At 35.2% G+C, this 10,927-nt stretch overlaps 2 protein-coding genes across 2 annotated transcripts; both read left to right on the plus strand.

Annotated features, from left to right (window-relative positions):
* The first annotated feature begins 7,394 nt into the window (after positions 1 to 7,394).
* On the plus strand, positions 7,395 to 8,214 carry LOC145095093 (uncharacterized). The gene is made up of 2 exons (XM_079033034.1): positions 7,395 to 7,988; positions 8,086 to 8,214. Exons 1-2 carry the CDS (start codon positions 7,395 to 7,397, stop codon positions 8,212 to 8,214), a joined length of 723 nt encoding a protein of 240 aa, XP_078889160.1.
* Positions 8,215 to 8,577: 363 nt separating this feature from the next.
* LOC145095094 (uncharacterized) lies at positions 8,578 to 10,927 on the plus strand. The gene is made up of 2 exons (XM_079033035.1): positions 8,578 to 10,321; positions 10,425 to 10,927. The coding sequence occupies exons 1-2, from the start codon at positions 8,578 to 8,580 to the stop codon at positions 10,925 to 10,927; spliced, it is 2,247 nt and encodes a 748-aa protein (XP_078889161.1).

A 10,927-nucleotide genomic window follows, 5' to 3' on the forward strand; every position in this document is an offset into this window, starting at 1 on the left:
TGAGAATGATGGTGCAGTTAGGTGAAACGGAGGGTATATATAGGGTTTCAGACGGTGAATTAACTCGTGTATCGAGTTACAGGATTCAACTATAGTTAAAGAATGGATAGTACACGTGGCATATTCATTGAAATTAAGCTACGTATATCTCCAACCGTTGGATTTATATACAGTGCCAAATCAACGGATGAGATCTAACTATTCTCTGACGTAAGTCAACCATAATGACTGATGCGGACCCACAAGTCGCTTGTTACACTTGACTACGGTCTTCCATCTGAATATCGTGTTCTATTTTTTGATGCTTATTTTTAACATTTAAAACTAGTACTTCCTATTTTCAGAAATTAATACTTTTTTTTTAATATATATTGTCTATTATTCATTTATGTGTTTAAACTATTTAACAAATACTAGGTATGAGACTCATGTATTACACGGGTTTATTTAAAAAAAATATGAAATTTTAACAATTTGAAAATTTTGAATTTGTAAGAAAAGTGAGAAATTTTTTGAATTATTAAAATTAATAATGCTTTAATATATTGAATACATTACATATATACATCATTTTTAATAAATACTTTACATATATATTAGCTTACATATTAAATATGAAATTTTAATTTAATAAAATAAAAAATACAATAAAATGACAATTAAAAAATAGAAAATTTAAAAATTCTACAAAATACCATGTGTTCAAATGAATGAGAAGATGTCATGTGACAAAAAACCTTCATTTATTAGAGTAGATATCAATAGAATAACTTCATATTTTTAACCAAACATATTTTTTTGATCTATTTATTTATGAGTTCATCTTTTTCTCACTGTCATACTAAACTCAATTTAGAGTCACATTTATGATTCATCTCCCCCTTCTTATCACTATCAAAATGTGTTTAATTCGCCTAACATCATATGTATTCTCTTCTCAACTTGTGATTATTAAACGAAGAATATTGTTGAATACCATTTCAAGATTGTGAGGGAACATGGTTTGATATGAGGATGCTTCTAATTTTTTAATGCTTACCAAATCACGTTGAAATATACAAAAGCCTCTTGCCACATTTCAACTTTGTAAATTGATAGTTGGACACGTGTACTTGTGTACAAATGTTGTTGATATACAAAATTAGTTGGACTGCCATAACTTTTTTTTGGATCAATTGAGGTTACTAAAATGTTTTTTACCTTGAATTAGGAGTTGTTACAAATCTCACCTCTTTACGAGAGCCAGGGCCCACCTTATACTACCATTGTATCTTTAAATCAGGGTCTCTTTAAATCATCAGTTATTCCACATGGATTTGATGACATAATTTTAATTATATGAGGTCGGAGAGTGGTACCATACTCCTTCATTAGGGGTGTAAACGACTCGAACCGAGCCCGAGCCTGACCAAGCTCGAGCTCGGCTCGTTTAATTTTGAGGAAACTCGAGTTCGAGCTCGATTCGAGCCTTAAAATGAAGCTCGAGTTCGGCTCGTTAACAATTTAGTGGGTTCACGAGCCTAATCGAGCCTAAACAAGTCTCTATGTGTGTGTGTGTGTGTGTGTGTATATATATATATATATATATATATATATATATATATATATATATATAGGCTCGTTTAGGCTCACGAGCTAATGAATTGAAGCTCGACCCGAGCTCATTTAATAAACGAGCCTCGTATTTAGGCTCGAGTTCGGCTCAGGCTCGTTTAATTCGATCTCGAGTTGAGCTTTTAATGAGTCGATCCCAAGTAGCTGACTAGCTCAGCTCACTTACACCCCTATCCTTCATGAAACCGTATTACTACGTAGGCGACACGTCAGCAATTACCACAAAAGTGGTTTCATGGCACACTCAAAGAGTGGTGTCACACTCAATTTAAAAGGTTTTAAAAAAAAACATTTTTTAAATCTGACCATTTAACGGTCAATTGGACTGACAATAGGAAGAGAGGAGTGCTCCCTTGGAGTGCCATAATGCGGTTTCTGCCGCACCAAAACTGCATTGAGGGGGTGGTATTCCAAGTTGATGTGGCAAGAGGGTGCACACTCTACCGCACCCACTCCTAGGAGTGCTCATTATTTGGATAAAACCGAATTTTTCAATTGGACAAATTGGATTGAACTATTTGGTTCGGATATTCGAATTTTTGGATTGGTTTTCAACAAAACTGAATTACTATTTTGGATATTGGATTGGTTTTGGTTTATAAAATATGTACCGAATAATCCAAAAAAACCGAATAACAATTTATTATTTATTTATTTTTAATATAACTATAACTATTTATTAATTTTATTATTTATTTTTTCAAATAAGTTTAAAAAGTTTCATCTAATAAAAAACATTAATATGCATTTTCTCTAAAAATTTCCTTATCTATTAAATATTAAACAATAATATACATTCTTAGTAGTTTATAAATTTTAAATCACAACTAAATATTTTTTTGCTTCTTCTATAAAAATTGGATAATATTATAATTATATGTCATTTTAAAATGTTTTAGTTTTTGAAAACCGGATTATAAAAACCGATCCAACTGAATTGTAATTAGATCGGATCGGATCAGATTTGAATTTAGTTTGGATTATTCGGATTCATATTTTGAAAACCAAAATCAATTTGGATTTACTTAATTGGATCGGATCGAACCGATCCATACAAACGAACACCCCTACACACTCCCCCAAACTTAGGTTATGGCATATACGTTTCACATCTCATATTAAATCGGGTCGAATAACTCGGGTATCGAGTATATATTTTTGGGTATTCGGGTTAGCTGATTTTTTTTCAGACCGGGTATAAGATATATGTATAGGGTTTCGGGTATACCCGAAATACCCGAATTATTTAAAAAATAAAGGACCCATTGGGTAATATTCACACTTATCCAAATGTTGTTTATGACTTTATCCTTATTCCTGATATTTTTTGCTTACTTCTAGTATTTTAATTTGCAAATCTTCCATCAAAAATAATGAGTAATATATTTAGTTTATATATTAAACTTTTTTTTAATTCTATCATGAGATTCAACTTTTAAACTAAGACCTTTAAGTATTTGTTTTTTTAACCTTTTGTTATTGATTAAATTAAGTTGTTTAAAGATTACCTGATATCTCAAGTATTATTGACTAAAAAATTTCAGTGTTCAAAGTTTGAATATGTAACACCCGAAATCAGAAAGGTCAAGAAAGGAAAGGACAAACCCTAAGTTAAAGAGGGTTGACTCGTCGAGTCCAGGGAGGAACTCGGCGAGTCGGAGCGGGATCCGGGTGTAAAGCAAGTGACCGACTCGGCGAGTCGGCGAGTCAGGTCTGGGTTGGGAAACCCTAATTTCGGGACTTGGTACCCTATTTAAGCATCTTAATCTCTTCCCTAGGGCTCATTTGCGGCCCTATAGTCCAGAACCAGAAACCCTAAGCCGCCATTGTTGCTCAATCAAGCTTTCTTGCCAATTTGGGTGAATTGAAGGAAGAAGGAGGAAGGCACACATTGGGGATTCAAGAATTGGCAGTAGATCCAGAGTTTGTGAGGTCTTCCAGAGCTTTTGAAGGTAATGAGTCGCTACCTTCCCTCTTTTGCATATAGATCAACCTTTATCTTGGGATTTGGGACTTTTAGGACAAGTTTATGACCTATTCCGAGTTAGAAGACCAGATCTGAAGTTGCTACTTCAGATCTATGTGTATCTTGGCCTAGAGAATCATAAAGCATCAGTCTATGGGTTGATTGTTGAGCCCCTTTGTCTCAAACCCTAGTTTATAGTGATTTGAGCCTAGATCTCGTTAGCTACACGTAAAGTTTGCCACTTTACGTAAGGAATAGGCTTTAGAAGAGTGGATTTATAGTTTGGAGTCCATGCATGACTCAAAAATCCTTTGCATGTATGTAGATCTGAATGGACTCGGCGAGTCCTTCGAGTGGACTCGGCGAGTAGCTTGAAGATGAGGAGGAACTCGACGAGTGGGATGAACAGCTCGTCGAGTCGGTTGAAGACGGGCATGAACTCGACGAGTTGGATGAACAACTCAGTGAGTTGGTTGAAGATTGTCTTGTGCTCAGCGAGTCTGTTCTTAGACTCGGCGAGTCAGGTCGCGTAGTCCCAAACCCTTCGAGTTGAAACTCGAATCAGTGAGTCGGGTGGAGACTCAGCGAGTTGGACAGGTCAGGACTCGGGAATAGTTGACTCAGCGAGTCATGGACTGACTCGGCGAGTCGAGTCGCGAATAGAAGGACCCTGAGCATATGAACTCGGCGAGTCATTAGGTGGACTCGGCGAGTAGGGTTGACCTGGAAGGTTGACTTTGACCAGGATTTTGACCTTGACTAGAGTTGACCTAGTTGACCTTTGGAGGTCAGTTGGACTAAGTGTTATTTTGGCATTGGTAGCTCGAGGAGCTAGTGGAGCAGAAGTTCGGAGTCAGAGGTCAAGTAGCAGTCAAAGGATTAGCAGCATCAGTTCAGCAGTCTCAGGTGAGTTTCCTTTCAGTAGGAACGGGTCTACGGCCACAATACCAGCCCGTTTAGTTAGCAGTAGTCCCGGACTTTAGTCCGATGCAGTAGTTAGAGTGCTTGATGTCTTTATGATTCAAGCATGTTTGTGTTATGTGTTCCGGACTCTGTTCCGATGCAGTATGCAGTATATGTGTTTATATTAGTTGATATGTGTTATGCTATGCCATGATCAGCCAGTTTCGGACTTCGGTCCGATGCAGTTAGTTCCGGACTCCGGTCCGATGTAGGGGACAAGGTCCCAGTCAGTTCAGGACTTCGGTCCGATGCAGCTAGTTCCAGACTTCGGTCTGATGCAGTGGGCAAGGCCTAGTATGTGCTTTATATGTATTGTATGGTATGTGGTAGATTGGGGGAGCTCACTAAGCTTCGTGCTTACGGTTTTCAGTTTTGGTTTCAGGTACTCGGTTTTCAAAAGAGGAGCTCGGAAAGATTGCAGTGCACACACCATAGTCAGTTAGCCTGGGGATGTTTGACTCTGATAATGAGATTATGATTTGAATTAATACTCTAAAAATTATGTTATGACTTATGATACAGTTTTGTAAATATGGTTTTAGTAATGTTTTTAAAGAAATTTTTAGTCGTGATTTTTGGGTCGTTACAGAATAACTTCGTTTATGTCTCGTTTGTTTATATAAATAAGCCTAATAGAACATGATAAATTTAATTCATTACATTTATTTTCGAGTAATACCTGAATTATCCAAACCTGACTTACTACCCGAATTACCCAAATTTAATTTGGGTCGGGTAATGAGTATTTTTTTAACATGAAAAACCTGAATTATCCGAAACCCGAAAAGTTTACCCGATCAACACCCTTACTCTGATATCATATCATATTTTTATCATTTATGGTTATTTGATATTCATCGTACTTTGTCTAGTAAGAGGATGGATCTCATTCTGTCAGATTTAATATTTGTTTATAGTTGTTGATTAAGTTATATATTAGATGTTCTATGATCAAGTCAATTGCTTCTAATTATGTTATCAAATAGTCTGAATATGTCTCAGTCAAACATAATTTTTTTTTATCAAACCTAGTAAGAAACATATCAAACAATCATCACACTATTTGATACTACAATAAAAATAATATAATTCAAACATATAATCTTTAATACATCTCTTATTAACTTGGATAAGAGGTTGTATCTAACTCAAATAGTTAGATCTAACTTTATCGGTAACTACCAAAAAAATCTTTACTTAAAAAGTTACTCATCATTCTCTACATTACCATGTCACTCACAATTTTGAATTCTTTAATAAAAGTAATATTAATCTAAAATAAAAAAAAATAACAATAAAAGAATTATGATAAATTTTCTTTAAAATGCATTATAAACATTAAAAAATTATTATAAAGTCGTAAAAAACTCCGTCTTGCAATTGTTTTGTAAGATGTTCATGAGAGTAAAAGAGTAAAATATTTATATGAAAATGTTATTAAAAAAAAGAGTATTTATAAGGTTATATTTGAAAAGAAATCGTAAAATACAATAAATGAACAATTTTTTTGAATGTTGAACGTGTGACATCCCGTGGCTAAGGCTCCATCCAACCATTGGTGAATCCAGAATAGATCCGAGGGGTATCCCTTGATATCTCTCGAAAAAAATTTAGCAATGTCAATTTTTTTCGGAAAAATCGTTTTATGTTGGAGTTTTATATCGAAAAAAATTGGGCTATCCTAAAAAAATTCAGGTTATTTCTAAATAGTCCAAAATACAAACAAGCCAAAATGGTCCAAAAAATTTAAGCCCACACCAACTAGTTTATTAAAACAAAGACGTATAAGCACAATTGGTTGAATGAAAAAATCGGATGTCTGTTTGTCTTGTGATCGTCGACTTCTGTGTTCTGTCAATCTGTCAACTTGTCTTCTGTTGTGATCGACTCATCGTCGACTTGTCATCGCAACCCTCACCCACAGAGACACTACATGTCGTCTGCTACCAGAGGGAGAGCTCTGGCGACCTCCTCCTCAGCTCCACCTGCACAATGCAACAAGTTAGTATAAAAAATACTCAATCCTTTTATGTATTTATGTTAATTCAAATTCCAATTGTTTGTCATTATATTTGAAAAATTAGAAATCAACAATTAACTTTGTGAAATTAGGGACTTAGGGTTAATAATTAATGATTATTTGTTGTTGAAACATGAAATCAAGTTATAGTTGATATATTTTGATTGTAGGTTCATATTTGTTCATTTGTTGTTGAAACTTGAAATCAAGTTTATAGTTGATATATTTTGATAAATGATAATTTGATTGTAGGTTGTTATTTGTTGTTGAAACTTGAAAACAAGTTTATAGTTCATATATTTATATTGTAGGTTGCTATTAAAAAAATTTCAAAAGACAATTAGATGTTGGCGACAACAATGGTGAAGGAACTTCCAAAAAGTAAGGCTAATGAAAGTAACCAAGTTCCAGAAACTAATCAATCTATTCCAAAACCACAAGAACCACAATCTAATGAACTTACTCAAAAACCAAAAGTGACACAATCTTTTGATTTGAATGATCTTCCTTCGGACCCAGGGGAGAGGCCAAAGATTACATCTTATATTCCTAATCAAATGGATGAAATAAGGAGGACATATTTGATTGAATGACCTTATCAACCAAATAGGCATAGTTTTGAATTTACCTTATTTAGTAATAAGCCAAGACATTTTGCTGTACAATGATTTATTGATTTTCCATGGTTAGAGTATAGCATAAAAAATAAGAAGTCATATTGTTTTTGTTGCTACTTGTTTGGAGACATGGTATGGAAACAATGTGGAAGATACGCATTTATAACCGAAGGCTTTGACAATTGGAGTAAAAAAATGCTCGTTTCGGAAACATATGGGTAATATTCAAAGTTATCTCCATAAGGCCCAAGAAAAGTGTGATTTGTTATTAAGAAAAAACCAACATATTGGTGAAGTCTTGCATAAACAAAATGAACTTGAGAAAAGTAATTATGAAATTCGGTTACGTTCTACAATCAGTAGTTGTAAATTTTTATTGAAAAATGCATTACCATTTCTTGGACATGATGAGACGGAAAAGTCTAATAATAAAAGATTTTTCATTGAAGTCTTATATTTGATTAAAGAAGATAATGAGAAGATTTTTAAAGTTACTTTAGAAAATGCTCTAAAAAATGAAAAGTTGACTTTTCCGACAATTCAAAAAGATATTGTCAATTGCTTTTCAAAAGAGATAATCAAGTTTATTTGTGATGAAATTGGTAAAGATGTGTTCGCCATATTAGTTGATGAGTCTAGGGATGTTTCCAAAAAAGAACAAATGGATATAGTTTTGAGATATGTTGATGGACTTGAGATTATAAAGGAAAGATTTATTGGAGTTGTTCGTGTGTTGCATACATTGTCTTTGACTCTTAAAACCGTCATCGATACCATATTTTCCAACAACAACTTCAGTATGGCTCAGGTGAGAAATCATAAAATATTTATTCTTTTAAATTTTCATACAATATTAGTTTTAATTTTATTTCTTATATTTTTTATTAATTTTTTCAAATATATAGGTGAGGGGGCAAGGTCATAATGGAGCAAGTAATATGAGTGGTGTATTCAACGGTTTGAAATCTTTGATTTTAAATGAAAACAGTTTTGCACATTATATGCAAGGTTTAAAAAGGCGGTTTGAGGCGTAAGCCTCGAGGCTAGCCTCGGCTGAGGCGTGAGAAAAAAGCCTCAGATGGCCAAAATGAGGCATAAGCCTCACCGGAGTGAGGCGGCTTGAGGCGACTTGAGGCGTCGAGGCTTAAGATTCATCAGACACATGTTTCTATTGACATTTTGACTTTTTTTTATGACTTTTTATTGACTTTTTTGTCTTTTATTCCCGACTCTTCAACTCTAACTTATTTTTCTATACATATTTATAAACTTCATAAACCCTTTCTAACCTAGTCAGCCGCCATCGTTTCTTTTCTCTCTCGCCATCGTTTCTTTTCTCTCTCGCCATCGCACCCCCTTAAATTCTCTCTAGCAAACCGAAGGCTTCAAGATTTACGATGGCTGGTAAGGGATCACGAACAGATCCCGCTTGGCAGTATGGTGTAGAAAAGCAGGTGCCGGCAGAGGGTGCAATGAAAGGGTATAAATATCTAATGTGCAAGTTTTGTGAGAAAATTATCACCAGAGGAGTACATAGGTTGAAAGCCCATCTTGCTGGTACGCACAAAAATACATCACCTTGTCCTCTAGTGCCTCCAGAAGTGAAAGAAGAGATGAAGCAATTCTTGAAAGACTTTGAAAGTTCAAAATTCAGATACCAACGGAATTTTGAAGAGGCTATTAATGGTGGAGCATACTTTGTAGGTAGTGGAGGTGTAAATGGGAGTGTGGGTGCCAACGCACCAGAGCATGGCAACTGTTGTCCAAGTGTCCAAAGGGGTGTTAGAGGGCCAATGGATCGATTTGTGAATACACCAGGAGACGATGAAGAAGGACCAACTTCAGGTGGAAAAATGACACCAACCACAGTTAGAGAGCAACGAAACAAGGTTTGCTTAGACATCGGGAGATTCTTTTATGAGAATGGGATCCCATTTAATGTAGCAAATAGTCCTTCATTCGTTAGTATGCTACGTTCCGTTGGTAACTATGGTCGAGGATTGAAACCTCCTACCATGTACGAGTTGAGAAATTGGATCCTACAAGAAGAAGTCAAAACAACAAACGCAACTGTGGACGAGATAAAAGCAACATGGAAGACCACTAGAGTTTCATTGTTATCGGATGGATGGTCGGATATGAGAAATAAAAGCTTGATCAACTTCTTAGTGAACAATCAACATGGTACAGTTTTCTTAAAAACAGTTGATGCATCAGATTGTATCAAGAATGCCCAAAAATTATTTGAGTTACTTGATGGGGTAATTGAAGAAATCGGTGAAGATGTTGTTATTCAAGTGGTGACTGATAATGCGAGTGCTTACAAAGCCGCTGGAACATTGTTGATGGAGAAAAGAAAGAGTTTGTATTGGACCCCATGTGCTGCTCATTGCATCGACCCGATGCTTGAGAAAATTGGGGACTTGACACAGCAAAAAAATGCCTTGATCAAAGCAAAAAAGGTTAGCAACTTCATTTACAATCATCAGTGGGTTTTGAGTTTAGCTAGAAAGTATTTAAAAAAAGATCTTCTTAGACCAGCAGCCACGAGATTTGCCACAACATTTTTGACTATACAAAGCATGTATGAATTGAAAGAACCATTGCAGCAGATGTTTGTTTCAACAGAATGGGGGAGGTGTAATTGGGCAAAGAAAGCTGATGGAAAAGAGATAAAGAAAATAATCATGGACGAGAGAAGTTTTTGGCCTAGTGTGGTTTATTCTCTCAAAACTACAAAGCCACTTGTCGAAGTGTTGAGGATTGTTGATGGTGAGCAATCACCAGCTATGGCTTTTATTTACGGTGCGATGGATGAGTGCAAAGAAAAAATTGCTAAGAACTTTGATAATGAAGTCTCTTCTTATAAAGAGATTTGGGATATCATTGATGAAAAATGGGAACATCAAATGCATAGGGATTTGCATGCAGCTGCCTACTACTTGAATCCTCAATTTAGATGGAGTCCTAATGTTTCCCAGCATCCGGAAATTAAGAGAGGATTGTACAATTGCATGGACAGATTAATCAAGAGTAATGATATTTATATGAAGATCGAAGCTCAACTTGATGACTACAAATACAAAAATGGAATGTTTGGATGTAGAGCTTCTTTGAATTCATATATGAAGCGTATTCCTGGTAACTAATAAATAGTTATAACTTACAAGTTATAATTATTCTATTTTATTATTTTACATAATTATATTATTTACTAATTTATTTATTCATTTAACTTATATAGTCACATGGTGGGGCCATTATGGAGATGAAGTTCCAGAACTACAGGCCTTTGCGATGAAGATATTGGGTCTTACTTGTTCGGCTTCGGCGTGTGAACGAAACTGGAGTACGTTTAATCAAGTTCATACAAAAAGAAGAAACCGATTGAGCACTAATAGGATGAATAGCTTGGTGTACATCATGTACAATAAGAAACTGAAGCAAAAGTTTATCAGGAAGACTAAGCTAAAAGAGTCTGATGACCCATTAGTTGTTGATGAGGTGTTATCTGATAACGAGTGGATAGCCAACCCAAGTGATGAATATGATGAAGCATGTGAGGAGGATGAAATTGATGTAGTTTGTAGGGCCATTGGGGAGAGAGGTGAAAGTTCATCTAGGAAGCGGAAAAATGTTGAAGTGAATTTGGTGGATGAAGATGATGATGGACTAAATTCGGTTGATGAAGATGACATCTATCGTGAGAACGATGCGCCAGAAAATGATTGCTTTAATAATGTTTGA

This window comes from Lactuca serriola, chromosome 3 (assembly GCF_051521515.1).
Source record: "Lactuca serriola cultivar US96UC23 chromosome 3, Lser_US96UC23_V15, whole genome shotgun sequence".
Classification (NCBI taxonomy): Eukaryota; Viridiplantae; Streptophyta; class Magnoliopsida; order Asterales; family Asteraceae; genus Lactuca; species Lactuca serriola.

Bases quoted from the DNA above. Each gene is read 5' to 3' on its own strand.
- LOC145095093 (XM_079033034.1), top strand. From the start codon at position 7,395: ATGGGTAATATTCAAAGTTATCTCCATAAGGCCCAAGAAAAGTGTGAT. The intron at 7,989-8,085 runs GTGAGAAATCAT...TCAAATATATAG, and splicing joins ACAACTTCAGTATGGCTCAG to GTGAGGGGGCAAGGTCATAA.
- LOC145095094 (XM_079033035.1), top strand. From the start codon at position 8,578: ATGGCTGGTAAGGGATCACGAACAGATCCCGCTTGGCAGTATGGTGTA. The intron at 10,322-10,424 runs GTAACTAATAAA...TAACTTATATAG, and splicing joins ATATATGAAGCGTATTCCTG to TCACATGGTGGGGCCATTAT.